The sequence below is a fragment of the Gallus gallus genome, chromosome 18 (assembly GCF_016699485.2).
Source record: "Gallus gallus isolate bGalGal1 chromosome 18, bGalGal1.mat.broiler.GRCg7b, whole genome shotgun sequence".
NCBI classification, from domain to species: domain Eukaryota; kingdom Metazoa; phylum Chordata; class Aves; order Galliformes; family Phasianidae; genus Gallus; species Gallus gallus.
This window is the reverse complement of record NC_052549.1, coordinates 10,840,795-10,862,527: the sequence shown is the minus strand read 5'-3', so window position 1 is coordinate 10,862,527 and position 21,733 is coordinate 10,840,795. Positions and strand designations below refer to the sequence as shown.

Below are 21,733 nucleotides of genomic sequence, written 5' to 3'. Positions count from 1 at the left end.
ATACAATAACATTCCTTCCTAATGCGTTCAACCTGCTCTTGTTGGGTGTTGTAACTTAAGATATAAGAGAAATCAAGATTGAAACTGCATTCAGCATTAATCTGGTTGGACTTCAGTGCTGTTTTACTGCCTACAGCGGCTGGGCTTTGGCTTTCAGAGCAGATGGATAAATTATTCACTCTTCATACCACTGTGGTATCAAATAGTCATTTCACAGGCTCTATCATATCATCTATCACCTCTGCTATTTTACTTTTTTTTTAATCTGCGGAGGAAGGTCTCCATTAATGTTGATCTGCCATTTCATCTAAGTGCTCCTTCTCCATCTGAGTGCTCTATTCAGGCTGGCGGGCTTAAAGGCAGCAAATGCGATGCAGCTGGGTGAGGAGGGCAGTGGTTTTGGAGGGTGTCACACCAGGGGTTTAACAGCACTGAGACCACAGATCCAGGAGGAGTGTGAAGGATTTGCATTTCTTTGCACTGAACAAAAATGGCCTAACTTCAGCTTCCCCATTTTTCATATGCTTAATGCAGACTGAAATTGTCCCAAATGCCACGCTGCTGACTGGCGTGACTGGAGGGCTCCAAATCAGCCGCGTCCCTCAGCAGCAAACTGCAGGAGTGGTGGGTCACACAATACAGGTTTGCAAGCCTGATATCAGCAGGATCTCAGGCAATATTGATGAGGTGCGGGGATGCTGCGTGTTGACATATTGGAGCTGACACTAATAATCTGGCAATGCTGAGAATTTCACTGGCACTTCTTTGGGAGTTATCAGACACTCCAGAGAGCCAGCAGGAGTCTGCACGGACTCGCCTGGACGTTGGATCTGCCCGTCATTTTGAGGCAGCTTCGGGATCTGAAGGTTTTCATTAGTAAGAACTAGTACTTTTCAGAATCTTTTCAAAGCCTTCTCTCCCTGTAGGGCTGGAAGCAGTGCTGGCACAGAGCTGGGCTGGTGGCAGCTTTTACCCTCATGCATTCTTGTTTGAGGAATTCCCCGGCTGATCAGAGCTCCGAGAGCAGCCAAACGCTGCAGCTTCTCAGCCCTTTATTCTCAGCACACGCAACTTTGCTGAGCCAGATGAGCAACCTCCTCTCCTCCATCTCTGCTGGGTACCGAGCAGCGTACCGCAAGGGAAATCACTTTATTACTTCTAGAATAGGTTTTCTTAATAGCTGTTGGAGAAAATTATCGACTTTAGACTCTGGAGACTAAATTTTGCCCTTTTTCCCCCAAATTTAAGGATGTTCCAGTAGTTAGACCAAAGGCCTTCAAGTTAGAATACCTGACATCCACCCCTGCATAGCTATGGGCAAAAGACCTCAGCCGAGATCCCAGTGCACCCCGTGTCTATTGCAGCCACTGGAAGTGAGATGCCTGCAGACCTCTCAGAACACAACGTGTGCTTCTCCCATGCCTCAGTTTCCCATCTGTAGCATTGCAGCTGTAATATTTCACTCAGGACAGCGCAAGGGTAACGTGTGAGGGATGGCAAACATCTTCAGAACATCTGAGGATCCACAAGAGAGACTCAGCCTCAAGCTGCCTGCTGCAGGGGGGCACAGCATCCCCTGGGGCATCTCAGCCTGCGGTCCTTCTGCTCCCTGAGCCACACAGCCCCTCCTCAGCTCCTGGAATACCGCAGATCTGAGGTGCTGGAATTAAGGAGCCATAAGAGCTACCTGAGAGAGACACCCAGCATGAGTAACGGGAGCATCTGCCTCTTGTGTGTCGCTGGGAAGGGAGCAGATGAAAATACCACCATCTGTTTCTTTTTAAAAAAAGATAATTGACGATTTACCCTTGACATGTGGTGTAAATATTTAACCAGAAAAAAGGGAAATAATTTGTAGGTTTTTGGGTTACTGTTCAATGCCAACAGTCTCGGAAGGAGCCGTTCCCTGCCCTCCATCTGCTCAGGCTGTGGGGCAGGACGGGGATTGCGGGGCTCAGCCGCGGTCCCCCCCACCCCACGGCCGGGCCGCACACGTCGGGCGCCGGGATGTGTCCGTGGGGACCTCTGCTGGGAGCACCGGGGACCAGAAAGGGGGAGAGAGGAGAAGGGATTGGATTCTGTCCAGGCGACAGAGCTCCAAGCTGCGCTCCAGGCGGTGCAGCTGCATTTGGGGCCAAACGGCAGAGGCGGTGAGAAGACTCGGTGGCAAAAGAGAGAAGCGGGCAGCAACACGCAGGCGGGGAAGTTTTTGTGGCCCCCGTCAGCGCCAAGCGCTGGGAGCAGAGCAGCCCCCGGCTCCCTCCTTCCCCCTCCTGCCGCAGGAGCTATTTCTGCTTTGGGAAAGCACAGCTCAGAATCACAGAATCATCAAATCTCCTGAGTTGGAAGCTTCCGTGGCAGAGGACAGAGCCAGCAAAACGCTGAGCTCCGGCAGGGAGGCGCACAGCCCCATCAGGAGGCACAGCCCCATCAGGTGCCTTCATCAGTGCCCCAGCTCTGCACCTCCATGGCCGTGAGCCCCAACACCTCATCCATCTTCCCAGCGTGGAGAGATGCGCTGAAGCCAGTGCACACAAGCCTTGTTCTTTCATCATGGTGTGGCCTTTGAGGGTGTAGTACGGTTTCTCCTCTTTTATATAGATATTCTACCATGCTTCTGTTGTAATGTGCTCATTATTCTTCTCCACCTTCCCACGTAGCCTTGAATCTTATGCAGTACCTGGCAGAGTGCAGCTGCAGAAAGTTTGGGTGCCTGTGATGCCACTGGGGAGGTTCTCCTGGATGCCAGCAATGGTTCTATTTGGTGGGTGCAAAGCTGACCCCTGGGGGCCCCGAGGGGCTCTCTGCAGGCACACACAGGTCCTGGTTGATCACCAGGTCTGCAGGCAGCTGTAAGAGCAGCTGCCACATTTCTCCATCCTGAAGCAGGGAAATGAGGAGCTTTGCCTGAAACTACACAGAAAAGCACTCTGGGAGGATTCTGCAGTGCTGGATGTGCTGCAGACATACAGGTGTGTGCTCGTGTGTGAAGCAAAGCAGGAGGCTGCATCCCAGGCAAGGTGTGTTCCGGGCTGGATAGCAGAGAGCCCCTCGGAACAAATTAGGGAAAGAGAGGAATGCCATAACGAGTGGCAGTGTAAGAAGCTGATCAAGAAATGGATTGAGGATCGACAGTGGGTTAGATAAAACCATCACTCCAAGCCTGAAAAATAGGAGGCCAGCCTTTATATCTTCCTTTCGTCCTGCACTGACCTTCCTGGCTCATCACATGCACTCACCTCCTCCTCTCTCACGCGTGGCTGTGTGTGTAGGCAGAGACCCCTCTCCCTCAACAACCACAGAGGTCACTCTTCCAGCACTGTTTCTCCCATCCCGATTTTTGAGTTATTTGACATTCTTTTCCACATCAGAGGCAGAACTGACGTAGGCTTTGTGCTTCTTTGCCCCTGCAGAGTCATTAGTCGAGCCCAAGGACTGAAGCTGGTGGTGGAGACACTCATGTCATCCCTGAAGCCCATTGGGAACATTGTGGTCATCTGCTGTGCCTTTTTCATAATCTTTGGGATCCTGGGAGTTCAGGTGAGTCCCTGTATGCCTCAGCACCAAGACAATAAGTGTACAAGCCCTGGCTGGTCTCACAGCTGGCTGGCTGTACCTCTGGGCACCCTTCTGAAACCAAACCTTCCTGGGGAGCTCTTCCTTCCTGCAAGGAAAAAGCAGCGTTCCCATTAATGGTCAGCCATTAAAAACTCACTAACAGATACAACCTAACAACAGGGAGCAGCCGTGTGCATCGCTAGCGGTAGCTGAAGTAGCAGTGATCAGAGCCGCGGAGCAGCATCAGGTTTGTCTCTCTGTGGCTCCATCAGAGTCCTGTGCCCATGCTCATGAAATGTGTGTTGGTTTTGAATCTGTAATTGTGCCACAGTTAATGGCCCAGAATGACTCAGACCCAAGGGCTTAAGCAGCTCTTGCTCCCACCTCAGCAGGACGGTGTGGCCTTTCTAGTGCTCTCAAAACACATTTATTTCTGAGGTTCCAGTCGTGGCTGTGTGTCACTTGATGTGTTGAACTTTCTTGAAGCTTTCCTATTGCATGCAGGGGTACAAAATCCAACATGATGACCCCCTCAGAGGCACAGGACGGGCTTTCTTCATCGTCTCCCCACCACAAGGACTTCTGCTCTGCCTGCAGCAGGACGTAAATCAAACTCTCTCTCCACTTACTTTCTTCCCCTGGCCACACCACAGTAGTGAGGCCTGAAGCATGACATGTACTGCCAGAAAACCTCAGCTCAGGGAAACCTAAATCCCATTCCTGTTCAGTCTGTGAGATAACAGGGGGACGTCTCCCCTCCACCTTCATTCTAGGCTTAAAGCAATAGGGAAATAGAAGCTTTCAAGGCTGAAATCGCCGGTGTGTGAACTCCAGAGAGACCTTGACCTGGAGATTCATTCAGATTCTGACAGTTTGTATAACTGAAAGCTTGCAGCAATAGAGATTCCAAGCCTGATTCCTGCTGGCACTGCTAGCAATATCCTCAGTCCTAGCAATGCAGGAACCCAGGGGAAAAAGTGGCAGAGTTTCCAATTTAAATGGTTTCTCATTACCTGAGAAGAAGAGATTGTTTCGTATAAATATTCTGACATAACACTTATTCCTCTCTGAAGTTTACCTGCCCTGTCACAGCCAGCTTTGGGAAGCAGCTCTGCTTTGCTTTGCTTCAGAAAGGTGTCTTATCAAATGTTTTATACTAATATGCTGTATAAATAATAAATACGGCATTGAAAATAAAGAGAGGAGAGCATCGTGCCATCCATAACCATGGGTCAGCTGGATTGGCTCTGTCCCAGCCATCCACCTCCATCCCGTATACTGAAGCGGTTCATAAACCTAAGCATGTCCTGTAAAATGGTGTAAAACTCGGGCACGGGAAAATTCATGCCAGCCAACAGAACCTGCAGCACGCCCTTTGAATTTCCTCCCTGCTAATTGTGGCTGCTTCCCCCGTGACTTGCTGTCTTCTGTCAAATTGCTGTGACTACTGATGTGCTTCAGGGGTAGATGTGAGCAAGGCTGATCTTGTATTCAGGAAGCAAAGTTCTTGGTTAATGTTGATGTGTAATTAGGTGTAAGATGAGGGCCGTAACTATTTCTATAAAAAGATGATCCATCCAAGTTGCAGTTGGTTTTCCCGTGTGCAGGAGATCAAAGTACAGTTGGTAGAGCTTTATGCGATGACAATTCAGACTTGGGAGCTCTTAACGGCGTCTCCTCTTAGCCAGACTGCTTCAGTCGTGGTGCTCATCCACGTGTGGATGGTGATTAATCACATACAGCATCAGACTGCCAAACACTCGGCCTTTCCCTTCTGGCAGTGCTGGAGGCTGTAGCTCCACTGATGCACCACCAGAATCAGCATTCCTACAGATGAGGCTCTGCATTCCCAAACCCACCTTGGAGCTGTTACTGCTCCCACCCGATGGGCATTATGGTCTGGCTCCAGGAGAAGCTGTATTTATAGACAATGTATTAGAACAGTTGTTTACCTTCCTGCTTAATTAAAACTTTCTGATCTGTGCAAGCTATATCTCCCTTGTCTGCCTTACACATGATAGTGTTTCTCCACGGGAAGATCAGGGAATACTCTTTTACATCCAGGAGTTTTATGGTAGTGTTGGATGGTGATTAACTTTGCGTGCCCAGAGAACATCCTTCTGCTGCTGCGGATTCCTGAAGGAAACCCATGGAGTAACGTGTGGGTTTATCTGGTTTGCTATTATTTCTACTGATATTCGTCTACAACGGCAGATCAAAACCCATCAGCATCATTTCTCTGTATACCCAGGTGGTGTTCTAAGGAGCAGCTTGCCAGCTCTCCCCGAAACAGCAGCTTCTGTCAGCAAATAAACCTGTCTGTCTGGCAGACTGTGAGCCCCTCTGTTCTGCTGGCATCAATCATGTCTGAAGCAGTCCTCATCCCCTGCCACTGCCCGGAGTTAAGTGCAGGGAGGCTGCTGTTCCTCGGGCCTTTGTAGATCAGGACTTTGCTTCCCAGGAGCTGCATCTCTCCTGCCTTACACCAAAGGAAGGACGGTCAGGGTCAGGCACCCAGCACCAGCCTGACGCCTCGCACAAGGAATATTTTCAGAGCCCAGCAGTGGCTGGAGAACAGCATTCAGATCCGAGACGGAGCGCTGCCAGCCCGGCACGCAGCAAAGCCCAGCTGCAGCACGGCGGCTTCCCTGCAGCGCGTCCCCGTCTGCCCAACAGCAGCAGAGCTCACGGCTGTGCCTCCGAGTGTCACCTGTGCTCAGCTGGCACGGCCCGGCACACCGCGCTGCGCGACGGCTCCAAGGCCAGCAGTGTTAGCTGGGACACAGAGCCAGCCTGTATGCCCCAGCGATGAGCCCAGCAGTGAGGGCTGCAGGCAGCTCTCAGGGCGCTGAATTGAAGCACCGAACGCACCGCGTGGGCGCCCAGCATGGTGTGAAATGATGCGTTTGCTCATTAGGCACAGGTCAGGCAGGCTGCTCAGTCAATAACCCACGTGAACACGGCTATTTCCCTCAGCACGTCTGGTCTGCGCAGGCTGTGCAGAATTCCCCGTGAGAAATATCCACCCTCTGCTGAGAAATCCTGTGGTCTGAGCCATTACCTTTCCTCTCCTCTTTGTGTGTTTTGCAGCTTTTCAAAGGCAAGTTTTTTATCTGCCAGGGCGAGGACACCAGAAACATCACAAATAAATCGGATTGTGCAGAAGCAAGCTACAAATGGGTCCGGCACAAGTATAATTTTGATAATCTCGGCCAGGTATTAATAGCACGGTAATCTGCTTCTTTGCTCCTTTACCTCCTTGACTTAAAACCTGTGCATTATTATCCCACGGGATTTTCTTACAGGGCACCGCCAGTCACAGTAAATATTCAGTTCACATACACAGCATTCTGTCTCTGTAAATCCCAAAGGTGGTGTTTCCAAGCAGCCACACACTTCTTTTCAGAACAGAACAAGCACATGTGGCTTTGTGGAGTACTTAATTGCTTCACTGCTACATAAGAAACCAAATATATCTTGCAGAAGAGCTTGTCTAGTAGAGCCGGACACTTCCAACCGCCTCTGCAACACTGCCTTATTTTAGCCGCACGGCGAGGACTAATTAGCAGGGAGCAGCAGGGACCTGGAGGGTGGAAACGAAGCTGCTTTGTGTTCAGCTTTGTGGTTTCCGAATTAGCACTCGTTGCTGAACCATGTTCTGACACCGATGGGTTTTTGCTGCCACGAGAAACCTCGGGCATCAAAGTGCCCCATTATCAGCCGGGTAATGATGATCTCCAGACAGGAAAGGGCAAAGAGGAGTAGTGTTACAAGTGAAAAATCTCTGCTGCAACTCCTTGCAACTGTTCTCTGTGTTTTTCTAGGCCCTGATGTCTCTCTTTGTTCTGGCCTCCAAGGACGGTTGGGTGGATATCATGTATGATGGCCTGGATGCAGTGGGAGTGGACCAGCAGGTATGAGCTGCAAGGAGCCAGGAAATGCAGCCACAACAAAAAGGCGGTGGGTCGGGAGGGAGCACAGCGAGGAGCCCTGGGCTTGAAGCCAGCCTTTTCCCTACAGATTTGCCACCCTGTTGGTGTAGCAAGGCCACAGCAGAAGAGCCACGCTTGCTGAAGAGTGAAGGTTGGAATCCTGGAGCATTTGGGGCGCTTTGGGAGAAAAGAATTGCTTGGCGTGGGTGTGGGTTTTCAGTGAGGGCAGCGGTGGCTGCAGGGGGTGCTGCTGGCAGATCAGCCCTGGTTCTGAGCACACTTTGTGATTTGGGACTGTTCTGCTGCACTGGCTCAGAAGGCTGTGGTTGTCACAGGGAGCGGAGCGCACTGCCCGGGCTGTGGATGTGGCAGCTGTAACCATTTGCTCCTCTTTTGAGGTTTCGTTGACATTTGCCTCCCATCCCCTTTGCAGCCAGTCATGAACTACAACCCGTGGATGCTCCTCTACTTCATCTCCTTCCTGCTCATCGTGGCCTTCTTCGTGCTCAACATGTTCGTGGGGGTCGTGGTGGAGAACTTCCACAAGTGTCGGCAGCACCAGGAGGAGGAAGAAGCCAAGAGGAGGGAGGAGAAGAGGCTTCGCCGGCTGGAGAAAAAGAGAAGGAGTAAGGAGAAACAGATGGCTGGTCGGTAGTCTTTCCACATCTTTCTGAGTCCTGCCTGACCTTCCACACAACCCCCTCTCCCTCCCCTCCCTGCCTCGCGTCTGGTGATCATTCTCCTCCTAAAAGCATGTCCAGCTATGAAATTTGCATGAAGGAAGTAGTGTGGTTTTAGGCTGAGCAAGGAGACACGGAAGCCTTTTAAATCACTGCGTGATTTGCAACGACCTTCCCATTGGAGGCTATTTAAATTTAAAACATAATGATAACCAGACCTGGAGCTTCCAGGATGGCAGAGCTCAGTGTTACACAAATAGTGACAACTGCCAAGATCAGCAGTGCCGGATGGCACCGTCAATCTTCCAAGTCATGAGCACTGTTGCTGATAACTGGATTCACTATTTGGTTTATTACAGCCTTGTAATGCCACAGTGATGCCACCTGTCCCATTTATCAAGCGGGATTATTTATTGGCACGGTAGCACCACTGCTATTCAAGAGTGTAATAAAAGAATGGAGACATCTCGTTCTAGTAATGCTTAAAAACCCCTCAGAGAAACATATCAATGCATTTGCTTGAGAAATACAGATTAGGAAACAAAAGCAGTGGAGGAGAGTAACTGAGGAGGCCAAATGGCAGTGATGCAATCTGAGCTGAGTCCCGAGCTCTGTGTGCACCCTTGCAGACCTTCTCGAGGAGGCTTTGAAAGGGAAGGGTGCTCAGCCTCCATTCTGTCAGTGGTCTTCTATCTTTGTCTTTGGGTGTTGGTTTTTTTATTTTATTTTGGTTGAAAAATCGAGGAATAAGTCAGCCAGGGGCCCGAGGCAGAGGGACTCTTCTCACATGGTCTCCTCTGCCCAAAGGTTCTCCTTTGCCCTTCGTGTCCATGGCCTCACTCCTCCCCCCGCTCTGTCTCTGCTTCTCTCCACGTCCCTTCTCACATCTCTTATCTTTGACAGACTTCAGTAGTGCTCAGGAGACTGCCTGATCAAGCGCTTGTTCTGAAAGCTGGTGATATTAAGTCTGTTTTGTTTTTTTTTTAATAATCTAGGAGCCATTCAATAGCTGTGGCAGGCTCAGTTATGCAGGCACGTAACACAAGCATGTCTCAGCCTCTCTCTGTTCAGCACTCGTGCAGCACTTCCCTTGTCTTTAGGTCCCATTACCTTCCCGGGTTTTGTAACCGATACCATTATCACAGCAGCCTCTGGGCATCAACGTTTGCTTTATGCCAGGAGCCTGGCTGCCCTGATGCTCAGTGGGAAGATGGAGGGTTCCCTCGGGAGAGATGGAGAACACTGCATGGGAATTACTGAGTCACTGTCTGAACCAATGATTGAGCACCTGGAGAAGGGACACAGGCAGCCCTGGGAGCACAGCTGAAAGCAATTCACCTGCGTGACCAGAAGGTTCCACCCCTCTCTGAGCCTCATTTAAGGGCTGGCTGCTATGCAGAAAGGGTCTCTGCATGGAGATCCCTTCTCTTGGAGCATTCAGTGAGCCCTGATGGTTGTGAGGGGTAAGCAAACTTTTTTTTAAGTGGATTGTGACCATCAGCATTTTTGGGTCATTTAGAGCCAGTTATCTGCCATCGGCTTTCCCTGCAAGCACTGCAGACCGCTCTCAGCTGAGTGCAGTATGGGTAGGAGGAGCTGATGCTGCCTGGGAGCCTCTTTTGGTCAGCACAAATTCCCAAACAGTTCCAGGCTGATGGCGTAGAAAATGCTTTTAAAAGATCCCTATTTAAAGTCACAGCTCTGGAAGGCAGACGTAGAAGGAAAATATATGTTTAGTTACTATTGATGACCTTATTTGTAATGCTAGAGGAACTAGATGGAGAGAAGCCGTAAGCCTGGGCAGTTTCCCAGTGGGAAGGAATCACAAACCATCCTCGGAGATGCAGTTATTCATTCAGTCCTATGAAATGCCTAATTAAAGAGGCAATAAGCAGCTGCTTTATTGAGGATCAAATATTGCTGAGAATTCAATTGCCATAAAAACCTTTGAAGAGCAAAGTCTGAAGCCCTCCAAATCTCTTCAGAACAGTTTTCCCCATTCGCATTCAGCAAAACGTTGTCTTTAACCAACCATGTCCAGCTTTGCTCTTGGAGCCCTCAGATACCATTGCTTCATCCTGCATGGCAGGAGCTTGCAGGCAATGCCAAGTTAGGGCCTGTACCAACAGCTGCATGGGGACTCCTGGCAGGGCATCCTGAGCGTCCCCCAGCGCCCACACCCACCCACAGATGTGTTTTTCATGCAGCCAGATGTAGCCCATCTAACAGTTGTTTTTCTTCATAGACTTTTCAAACGCAGTTCCCCAGTCTGACATCTGCAAGGCAGAGGAGTGTGTGGGACCCCGGTTTGGTGAGGTGTAGGCAATGCAGTGGCTGCTGCCAGGCGCTGGCCCAGCAGGATGTGTGCCCTACCTCAGGTACCCACTCTGTCCTTCAGGACTGCCTCCTCCTCATCACCAAGACAGGGCGTCCTCCTGGGCTTCCACCATGGGAAAAGCACGAGAGCCCTTTGCTTTCCCAGTCAGCCCCAATACCTGAGCTGCCCTCCCTGAGATGCAAGGAGAGGATCCGCCAGGAGATGCTGAATGGAGGCAGTGCAGAGCCGTGGGAGCCTCTGACGGGGAAGGGAAGTCTCGCTGCGTGTCCTGCCGGATGATTAATGCCGTTTCGTTCTTTTAGATCTAATGCTGGATGATGTGTTAATGGAGAGCACAGCCAGCGTGGTGCCAGGTACTGGGGAGCTGTCGCGTTGTGTCCCGGTGAATGGCAGTGCTGTGTAACTAACTCTGGCCGCGCTGCTCGGAGGCATCCCACTAAACCCTGTTGTGGTGCAAGGCTCGGGCGCTTCCCTGGTGGCGCACACGTCTCGTTCTGCCCGCAGGTCTGCCGGCCTGGCTCAGGACTCACACTTGCCAATCCTTAATTTATCCAACGGTCATCTTATGTTTTTTTAGTCATCTTTTTATTTTCTGGCTTTCATTGAAGCGCTGTCAGACTTCTCATGGCTTTTCTTTGTGTTTGTTTCTGTTTTGTTTCATTTCGGAGAATAAGGACTGGACTACGAAGGGGTCTTTGATTTGTTTCCTCTGGCTTTCCAGCCACAGGCTGAGGAGTCTGAGCAATTTGCAGGCATTTCTCTGGAAGGCAGGCAGGGCCACGTAGGGGGAGCGTTTCATTCTTTCTCCACCCTCACTCCACACAGGGAGGCACAATACTCAGCAGGGTCAGATCCAGGATCTGCCCCGCAGCAACTCCAGCAGGGCTGGGGTGAGATGATCCTTAAGGTCCCTTCCAACCCAAGCATGGCACAGTGCTGTGACATGGGGATTATGTGTAGTTCTACCAAACCCGTGAGCTCCTCTCACTGATTGAGAGCTGCTCCATCCATGGGGCATCTCCTGGGTTAGAAGGAGCAGAGATGCTGCCTTGTGCCCTCCGCAGGACTCAGGCCATGCCCTGCCCATCCGACCCGCCGTGCACTGCCGCCAATCTGCCTCCTTTTATTTTCAGAAGAAGCTTTGATCAGCCGAGTGTTTTGTTTAATTTGTAGCTCATGAATATTAGCCTGAATAATTAAAGAGGCGCCAATGTAGAAACAAATATAGCTGTAATTTTCAACCGAAAGAATATGCTGGGAAAACGGTGCTGTCAGAACTCTCACCTGTGACAAATCTCCCCGTGCAGAGCTCCGTCCGTCTGTCACAGCGCACAGAGCACTGACTGAGCAACAGCTGCAGGGTGAGGGCTGTTGGCTTTGGGCACAGAGGACAGCTGGGGGGGGCAGAGGTTCCCACCTTTGTATTTCTGGGGCTGTAGTGGAAGTAACCACAACATGCTTTAATCGATCCCTTCCCATCACCATTCCTGCTGTTTTTATTTCTTTGCCTTCATCTCACCCTCCTTGGCAGCCCCAGTCCTTCCTGCAGTGTTGGGGTCCCACTGTGAGTGGGGCTGTTTGTTGTTTGTTTGGTTGTGATGCCTTTTCTGCTCATGCACAGTTGCAGCGAGCCTGGTTTACGTTATTTTACTTTCTTTTTAAGGCACTGAACTAATTTCAGCCCTCTCCATTACCCTGTGCAGACTCAGGCTGTGCTTTGTGTTGCCTTGCGTTGCCTTTCCATTGGGTCTCATATCACAGAATGTGGGGCTGCCCGGCTGACCCCTGCGGGGTGTTGGGGGTGAGGGGTGGCCCTCCCGTGGCTCAGGGGATGCCTGCAGGTGTGAGCCTCAGACCCACACACACCCCCGTGGTTCCTGAGGGACTGCCTTCCCCTCGGTGCGGGGATGAGAGCAGCGCTGTGTGCCGCTGCCCGGCGCTCACTGAGATATTACAGCTTTGTAGTTTTCCTTTTATTTTTTTCATCAGTCTGCATTCTGTCACAACTGGAATCTTCACAGTGGAAATAATTTATTTTCCGTTTTGCTTTTTATTTCTCTTTTTTTTAAATATAAATCCATTCAGTACAATAAAAGCCAAGTAAAATGCTCTGTTTAAATAGAAAAAGCAAAAAGTTCCTTCAGTGCAAACTACTTTTTAACCTAATAATATTCCTGATACAGTTTGTAAATCCAGCTGCGTCACGGGCTCATCTCTCACGGCTTGCTGCTGTCCTCCAGATATAGCCAGACCTGCAAAGGAGTTAATTCCCTTATTAGAGAAGAAGGGAAAAGCCGGAGGAGACTGTAATGGAATTGTCCCACTCTCGTGAATTCCAATTTCCTGCGCCCACGCAGCTCCGGCTGCAAAGGCAGTTTGGGGACAGCAGCAATTTCTCTCTTGACAGGGCAATATTGGGAGGCAGCCCTGTGCCAGCGGTGACACCAGCTGTCCTGCAGCCACCGAGGGATCGCAGTTACGGGGCTGTCATATCTGCCCAGTGCCCCCAGGACTGTCCCCTGGACCCCTCTGCATACCGCCTCCTGCAGTGGGGCAGTGCGGGGCTGGGGGTGTAGAGGGTTCATCAGTAGCACTGCCTTAGGCAATGGACTTATGGGGGAGAACCAAGGGCAGAGCACGGTGAGATGCTCGGGTGTGCCAGGGAGGCTGCAGCGTTCTGCTTCCAGCCATTGGCAGGCATTGCCTATGCTCCCCATCCCGTGGGGTGCTGCAGGGAGGAGCAGGGAAAGCCTGCTTGGGAAGCAACCTGAGCGGATGGCTCATAACAATGATAAGCTGAGGGCTGGTGCTGCTGTGCCAGGCATTAACCCAACTGCTGCATCCCTTCAGAGCCCATCTCAAGAGTGGGGAGAAACAGGAGGGCTCTTGGGACCACCATCTCCCTCTGCCAAATCACCTTCCTGCCTGGGCTAGGAGGGAACTGCTCAGGAGCCACAGCCTGAGCCGGTTGTATCCAGAGGAGCTGCATCTCCATCTGAGACAGCTCCCTCGCCCCCGCTCCTGGCCTGCAGCCACGGTGAAGCAGCTTGATTTACATCCTGTTTACCAGCCTGATGTTTCGTAGTGGGCTTTTGCTGTATTTTCCCATTTTCTCACATTCTCATTCTGCCAATTCTTCTTTCTTTTGTTCATTCGCTCTCCTCGTTTCTTTAACGCCACGTGTGCCGGGAAGCCAGTTAACCTTCCAGATAACCGAGACTAACCCAGAGCTCTTGTTGTTCTTGACACAGTGTATTGTAACAGTACAGTAATGTGGTGTTGTGTTAGTTGTGAAGTTCACCACCTGGAGTTTAACAGATGTCTGTATTTCCCAAGATGTTGGTATTGTTTAGCTCTTTATTGCAATAATTCCAAAGAACACTGTGCAGTAGGGGGCAGGGGCTTTGCACCTGGATAATTACACGCCAGTAACACCCGATGGATGTGCAGCAACGCACTGCTCCTATAGAAGTGGTACTTTCACAATAGCAGGAGCTCCCTGCCTCCCTAGGCACAGTGCTGTGTCCCGGGCAGCATGCTGGGGGTGTGCGGTCGGTTCCTCGCCGGGTGATTTCGGTACTGCACTGATTTGCATGGCCAGCATGCGGAGCACGGTGTGATGAGCGCTGGTCTGATTTATAAACAGGGTTGACAAATCCCCTCCTCGCAAAGTTAATGGTGAAGGACAAAGTGTTTACCAACAGCGGTTTTCTAAGGCGGCGCCCGGGGATGTTTGGCTGTGGAAACCCTGGGGATGTGCTGGGAGAGGCGTGGAAGAGCAGTGGGGCTGCGGGGAGGGGGGAGGCGGGCGAGCAATTAACAACCCTGCTTATAAGGTCACACAGCAGCTCATCCAGGTGCAGATCCCCGCACAGGAGGCGTTTCACAGCTTCTCTCTAAATCCTCTCTCTGTTCTAACGGTGTCGGTGCTATTCTGTAGGATTTGGAATTACCTGTCAATCACAGCTGAAAAAGCATGAATTCCAGTGTGATTATTCATAAGTAAATCCACTGCAAGAAAAGGCAGAAACACTGACGTTTTTCTTTTTGAATGTGAATTATACATAAATGTAGAGAAGTGATCCAATTACGATGGTGTTCCTTACTGAGATGATAAGTTGGTTCATAAAAATAGGTCCTGTTCCTGACTTAATTGTATTCAAACATTTTAGTTAATTTGCTACTCGTAATTTAGCATAATGTGATCGAGATATCTTGACTTTATGGAGATTTATGCAGATTCCAAGATATCTGACATAGGCTCCAGAGTGAGTCAGCAGCTGCCGGTCTGCCTCTTTATAAGCACTCAATAGATTCAGCATGGAAATCCGTCGTGCAGACCTTCCCATCAACATTGTGCTTCAGCACTCTGGCACAGATCACCTAAACCTCATTACAGACCAGAAAGTGAATGTTAACACTGCCTTTAATGTGACTGCGCTGAGGCCAAACTGCGGGCATTCCAAACCCCTACAGAATAAAACCTCTCGCTGGTTTGTCTCTCTGGTGCCCGGGCTGTAGGGGAAAAGCCTGTCTCTATGGAAAAACCACAGCAGCTCTGACTTTCAGGGCCCTGTTGTGAAGCGGGGAGTGCACGGAGCTGTTCAGCTCTGGCTTTGATTGCAATGCCGCTGACTATCGACAAAGTGAATTCTATTCCAGGCAAAACTTAATCTTCTAAAATTAGTCTTCCCTGAGGGCAGCTGAAGCCCGGCCTTCACGGCTCCGCTCTGCCCAACTTTCTGCTTGGAGTAACGCACCAAGCTGTACATCTGCAGAAAATATCAGGCCGTGTAATTCTTACAGCTCAACGGTTTTCATAACCAGTTGATCATCTAATTAGGAGAGTAATGTTACACTCTGACATATTCAAGACAGTCCTTTCCACTTCAATCTGCATTATAATGCCTCCTTGAAAATGGTACTGGATTATATACTCAGCCTTGGCATTTCCTCATTAGAGATTAGGTGAGTAAACGAGTTTCTCTGTGGGAGCATTGGGGGTCTGAAGAGCGCGGGTCGTTCTGAGGCAGCCCGACCTGGGGATGAGTTGTGCAGCGAAATCTGTGCTTTGGTGATCTTGTATAGGTGGAGGATCGTTGTTTGCAGATCTCCAGGGCTGACTGATTGGTTTCCGTGGTATTTTTATGGGCCGTTCCTCGTGGCTCTGACAGCCCAAGTGCTGCATTTTGTTCTCTCCGCAGTTTATTGCAAAGAACATAATAGGACCGAATTGCTTCTCTTTCAAAGCCCGCCGCTAACTGGATGCCCTTTATTTCTAAGCCATTGGTACTAAAATCTGTCCCCAACATCTGACTGCTAATTGGGCTTTTGGATGCTTTGGGGACTTTCTAAGCTCAGCAGCAACAGAAATTGTTGGCTTAATTTAAACTTAATTGAAATTTCCCAGTGGTGAAAACACTCCTCAGCACAACGATCCCAGCTCACCTCATCCCTGATGCCATAAGGCTGAGTATAGCGCATGTCCCGCTGAAGGTGTTTAATGGATGTGAGATGGAGGGAGCCCTGCTGTGCGTTCAAGGTGGTAACGTGCCGGCAGAGGGAGGGAGGGAGGGGAAGAAGGCGACAGCAGGTCGCTGTAACCAGTCTAGAATCTGTCAGTGTGGGAGGTGAGGGTGCGTTGGCTGCAGCGAGGCACAGAGAAGTGACCTGACGCACCTCTCCGCTCTCCTCCCGCTGCAGAAGCACAGTGCAAGCCCTACTATTCGGATTACTCCCGCTTCCGCTTCCTGATCCACCAGATGTGCACCAGCCACTACCTGGATTTGTTCATCACGGGCGTCATCGGCCTCAACGTGATCACCATGGCTATGGAGCACTACCAGCAGCCGAAGGTCAGTGCGCTGCGGCGGCGCAGTGTGGCCGGTGGGTACAGCTAAGGACACTTCTGCTGTTTGGTCTGGGGGTCGTTCAGCATGGCCAGCCCATCCCTTGGCACTGCTGAAGGTACCCATCCTACACCTGGCTTCCAGGTGCCTGGAGCCTGCTGCACCTCTCTGCTGTGGTTCGGTGCGAGGTGACCCCTCTGACAGTGGGGGTGGGAGTGCATTTGTGTCAGTAGCTACAAAGGATCGTTATTAAAACCTTCTGTTTGACTGAACGTTCTCACCAAAAAAAAAAAAAAAGAAAAAGGGGAAAACGAGTTGCATTTGTGAAACCCTTCTGCTTTGCAAAGTTTCTCCCAAAGTCCCATAGGGCTCAATTTTCACAGGCACTGGGTTCTGTGCTGGTCCTTAAAATACATTTTAATGTATGAGTGTGCTCAGTTCCTGCGTTTGGGCCATATTCTGGCAATAAAAATGGCCTGCCCTGGGCTGTCAGGCCTCTGCGTGCGTACGAATGAGATGGAAATAGGTGCTTTTGCCATATAACTTGTACTTATTTTTATTAGCTACTTTCAGAATGAATAAATACAGCACACAATAGGAGGAAATATCCTCTAAAACTACACAGGGTTTGAATACTTAATGTGAAGAAAAAAAAAAAAGACATTAAAGACGGGGGGGGGAAATGTCCTCCAGCCTATCATAAAGGAGCCAAAAAGTGGAAAGGCACAAGCCCAGTTTATTTCTTCTGTTCGGGTCACCTTCAAACACCCGGACAGCTCCTGTGTGATTCAGTCATTTGGTGATGAGGAATGTTTTTGGCTGCAGAGCCTGCATTGGAATCGCATGAGGGCGTTGCATCTCGCCGCCGCCGTTCTGCAGCTATGATTTCTCTTGTGTTACAACAATGCTGGGCAGACTTTTGTTTTTAATTTTCTTTAGGAAAATAACATTTTGTCTCTAAGCCTCTGGTATGCAGCATCTGCGTAATGACCCTGAGGTTGGTGTGCTGTGGGATGACAGCACAGAGGGCTGAACCGTGACCATAGGACCGCTCCGGTCTGCTTGCTGGTGTGAGGTCCTGCAGGTTCCTCAGAGGCTGAGCGCCATACAGAGCTCTGTACCCAACCCGATGACTTCTTGGTGTGTTGGTGCTGGAGGTGTTCATGGGAAGGGTGGACGTGGCCCTGGGGGACATGGTTTAGTGGCATGGCAGGGATGAGTTGACGGTTGGTACAGATGATCTTAGTGGGACATCTGTCATCCCGCTGAGGCCACGGTGGAGCCTTTTGTCCTGTTAGGGACTGAGCAGCTCTGCTGGAACGCAGTGAGGACAGGACTGCTGGCACAGGGCTGGCACCCAACTTCTGTTCTCTGTCCACACCGCAGGTTCTTGACGAAGCCCTGAAGATTTGCAATTACATCTTCACTGTTATCTTTGTCCTGGAGTCTGTTTCCAAGCTCATTGCCTTCGGGTTCCGTCGCTTCTTCCAAGACAGGTAATGCAGGCTGCAGCTTGGCTGCCCGGGGGCTGCAGGACACAGCTGCCCAACGTCGGGGTTTTAGAGCCCAGTGACCCTCCTGGTGTTAGCAGTGTAACACGAGGGAATGCTTCTTGGTGTGATGGGTTGGAACTGGGCTGGGATGAGGGCTGGAGAGGTGAGTGTGCGTGAGGAGGAGCGTGACATGCATCCATGTGGTGGGCAGACAGATGGAGAGCAGGGCAGTGCTGGGCAGCAGGTCTCCTCCTGACTCCGGCTGTGTGCCTGCAGAACCAAGAGGGCTGGGTGAATGAGAGCAGATTGTCCTGAGAGAGGATATCTGCTCCTGAGCAGAAGGAGGAAAAGGACCCCTTTTCATGCAGATGCTGAGCAGTGTACAAAATGACATCTTTCTCTAAATTTCCCCTCTCGTAACCCCTCAGGGCTCGTTTTCTGCCCAGAGCAGGTCTTGCTATAAGGACTGGCTGCAGGGTCCAGGCTCCAGCTCCTCCTGAGCAAGCCCACAGTGAGCCCCTGTGTGCTGGGTCTGCCAGGGGCCATCAGCAGCTCCAGCATCGCCCCTCAGCTCCACAGCCTCTGGGTGCAGAACTGCTTTGTTTCTAATTCTCTTCAGGCAAGAGCATCGTTGGCTCTTGGCTGATTTCATAACAAGATGTGTTAGTTATAATGATTTCATAACGTAACTGCTTTTGTATAATACCCTCAGAAAAAATGCTGCAGATTCATTTGAGTGCGAGAACCATTGAAATGCCTGGAATTCGTGTGAAACAAGCTGCCTCCTGTTGCCAGCTTCTTAGTAGATGTTAAACTTCATTTTGTGTTGTCTCCAGATGGAACCAATTAGATCTGGCAATTGTGCTGCTGTCTATCATGGGTATCACTTTGGAAGAGATTGAGGTGAATGCTTCGCTACCAATTAACCCCACTATTATCCGAATCATGAGGGTTCTCAGGATTGCTCGAGGTGAGACAAATGAAGCAGAATCTGCTTGTGTTGAGGTGCAGGGTTCCCTCCAGGAGAGAGTTAAGTGTTGGGAAACAGTGCTGGGGCACCTCCTCATCTCAGTGTGCATAGCTCTGGCATCGGCAGTCTGTAAACAAATAAAAGAACAATGGAGGAAAATACTTGTGAGGAGCCAAAGAGCTGAGCCAACTGACCATGTGTTTCTATCTTAAGAGAACTTGAAGGCCGAGAGCTTAGAACTAAAAGGCAAATAGCTGCGGTTGTAACTCCTGGAGATGTACCTGGGAAATGATGCCAGTCAAATCAAAGTCGTCCCTAACGGGGATTGCAGAACATGAGCCTGAGTGCATTGGTTTTAAAAGACAAGCATCTAATAAATTTAATTTCCCAGGAGGCTTTACATCTCTCCACACTGTGACAAAACATGCCTTGTCACCGTGCATCCATCCGTTCCTCCGCACTGCAACGACACGTACTGGGCTGGGCAGGCAGCTCCTTTAGGGCCGGAGCTTTCCCAGCAGGACCTCGTGGGTCCAAATGATGGAGATGCAAAATGTGAGCACTCAGGCTCTTAATCAAGCACTGCCGGGCTCTTCTGAAGGGCAGTGTTGTGCTCTGAGGCATAATTGCTGTGATTGTAGCCCTCTTCTAAGCTGAGAGGGAACTGGGGAAGAAATGAGATGCTGCTGTGTCTCAAGGGGTGGGGGAAAAAGTGTTTTTCTTGTGCATTGGATCCCTTTCAGAATTAAAAATACATACACTTTCCAACTGGGTATGCAGCCTCCTGGAAGAGATGTGTAAATCAGTTCCTCGGTGAATCACGTTTGCAAGTGGGCAGCCTATGGAAGTGGGAAAGTGGCCCCAGAGCTGGGAAACAGCTGCTCACAGCACAGGGGAGGAAAGGGGGGGGGGGGGGGGGGGGGGGGGCAGCAGTAGTGAAGTGGGGGAATGATGCTCTCTGTCATCTCTTTTGTTAAATTCAGACCCCACTGGGAACAAACCCGGTGTGCACAGTGCTGTGAGAGGCACCAAAGGGCACCGCTCCTCCTGGCAGGTAGCCTTAAAGCGGAGATGGAAGGGAAGTTGCCTTTTGCTCTTAACCTCATTATTTGGCTCGCTTGCCGGAGGCAGCGTTGTGGCCCTGTGCTCCCGCTGGGTGCCTGAGTGCCATCCCAATGAGAGGGGAGAGGAAGGCCGGGCAGAACGGCGGCGCTTTCCCAGCTCTCAGGGTGGGTGATGCTGCAGGGCGCAGGATTTCAGCAGTATCCCAGCAACCAGGAGCGGTGTCAAAGGGCAGGAGCCGTAGCAGCTAACGCAGAACACTTGCCATCATTTCCCATTTCTCCTCCTGCAACCCATTGCTGCTGCGAGAGGGACGGGGTTTGCTGCTCCGTACCAATGCTGCCATTGCCATATCACGACCGTGTTTTCCGCAGTGCTGAAGCTGCTGAAGATGGCTGTAGGGATGAGAGCTCTGCTGGACACCGTGATGCAAGCGCTGCCCCAGGTAACCCCTGCCTCAGCACCGCGCCTCCTCTGGGCCACGGCTGCGTTTGTTGCGGAGGAATGCTAATCATTTTATCTCTGCTGTCATTAGATAATCACATTTCCCTTCCGAAGCACAGTCTGAGATACAGTCCTCACATTGAGGTCATTTTCCCCCTGAAGCAATTTAAGTTTTGGATTAAAGAATACAGCAAGAAACAGGTCTGGAATAAAAAAATCAATGAATGTTCTTTTTTTGTGTTTTTTTTCCCCCCGTTTCTTTTTCTCTTTCCAGGTGGGGAATCTGGGTCTTCTCTTCATGTTGTTGTTTTTCATATTTGCAGCTCTTGGAGTGGAGCTCTTTGGCGACCTGGGTGAGTGCCGCCCTGCGCCGTGCCGGGGGTGCTGGCTGAGCGGGGTCTCACTGCTGTGCTTCGTCCCGCAGAGTGTGACGACACGCACCCCTGCGAGGGGCTGGGCCGGCACGCCACCTTCCGCAACTTCGGGATGGCCTTCCTCACCCTGTTCCGCGTCTCCACGGGGGACAACTGGAACGGGATAATGAAGGTGAGGGGCCCACGAAACGTAGAGTCACAGAATCACTTGGGCTGGGAGAGCCCTCTATGGCCATCTATGGCCCCCCGCCGACCACATCCCTCAGTGCCACATCTCCGCGGTGCTCAGCGCCCCCAGGGCACACCCCGCTCCTGTGCAGCTGTGCCACTGCATCGTTGCTGTCTAGGAGGAGAAATTGTTCCCAGTGCCCAACCTGAGCTCCCCGGCACAGTGTGAGGCCACTGCTCTTATCCTGCCAAGTGAGCGGTGGTGTTGGTCCACGGGGCGCGGGTAGCTGCTCCCATAGTGCCCCGTCCCCCCCTGCCCAGCAGTGCGATGCCCGGAGGTGGGCCAATGGCTGCAGTCTCCTGCACACTCCATATACTCCTTTTTCTAGAGAGAACAGTGTAAAAACAGAGGTAAAAAATAAAGGGACACCTCTCTGCAGTTACGTGAGTTCATTTCAGTTAGGCCTGTTACTTTAGTTTATTTTTGTTCTCTTGAAAGCCCACGGTTACTATTGTTGGGGCTACTTTGTTGTGGCTTCGGTTATTTATTTATTTATTTATTTCCTTTCTGGGGAAACTCACAGCATTTCAGGGAGTGAACCTCTCCTGTGGGCCACCACAAAGCCAGGCCATCCTGAAAGCTGCTCTGTGCACGCAGTGCCGGCTGGTTGCGGTGCATCGTCCCTCTGTGAACGTGGGGAATGGTGTCTGCAGGGCAGCTGGTGCCTGGCAGTGCACCCTGCTGTGCCTGGGAGCTGTGCACCACGCTGTGTTGGGTCTTAAGCCTTGCAGAATGGGCTTTGTGAATCGAGGCGGTGGAACTGCTGGCAGCCCAGAGCCTCCTCACAGCCCTCGGTCTTCTCCT

The 21,733-nt window shown here is 51.0% G+C and overlaps 1 protein-coding gene across 3 annotated transcripts in view; it reads left to right on the top strand.

The window, feature by feature from the left end:
* Positions 1 to 21,733, top strand: part of CACNA1G (calcium voltage-gated channel subunit alpha1 G) — a 108,362-nt gene that overhangs the window by 68,432 nt on the left and 18,197 nt on the right. For 2 of the 3 annotated variants that reach the window (XM_040649894.2, XM_040649886.2), the window contains 10 exons: positions 3,414 to 3,540; positions 6,649 to 6,774; positions 7,383 to 7,472; positions 7,924 to 8,116; positions 16,212 to 16,363; positions 17,744 to 17,853; positions 18,687 to 18,820; positions 20,257 to 20,327; positions 20,601 to 20,679; positions 20,751 to 20,872. In XM_040649894.2, the coding sequence (XP_040505828.1) occupies positions 3,414 to 3,540; positions 6,649 to 6,774; positions 7,383 to 7,472; positions 7,924 to 8,116; positions 16,212 to 16,363; positions 17,744 to 17,853; positions 18,687 to 18,820; positions 20,257 to 20,327; positions 20,601 to 20,679; positions 20,751 to 20,872 (1,204 nt within the window). Of the gene's footprint in view, positions 1 to 3,413; positions 3,541 to 6,648; positions 6,775 to 7,382; positions 7,473 to 7,923; positions 8,117 to 10,810; positions 10,862 to 16,211; positions 16,364 to 17,743; positions 17,854 to 18,686; positions 18,821 to 20,256; positions 20,328 to 20,600; positions 20,680 to 20,750; positions 20,873 to 21,733 lie in introns of all 3 variants that reach the window. The other variant, XM_040649884.2, reaches the window with a different exon arrangement.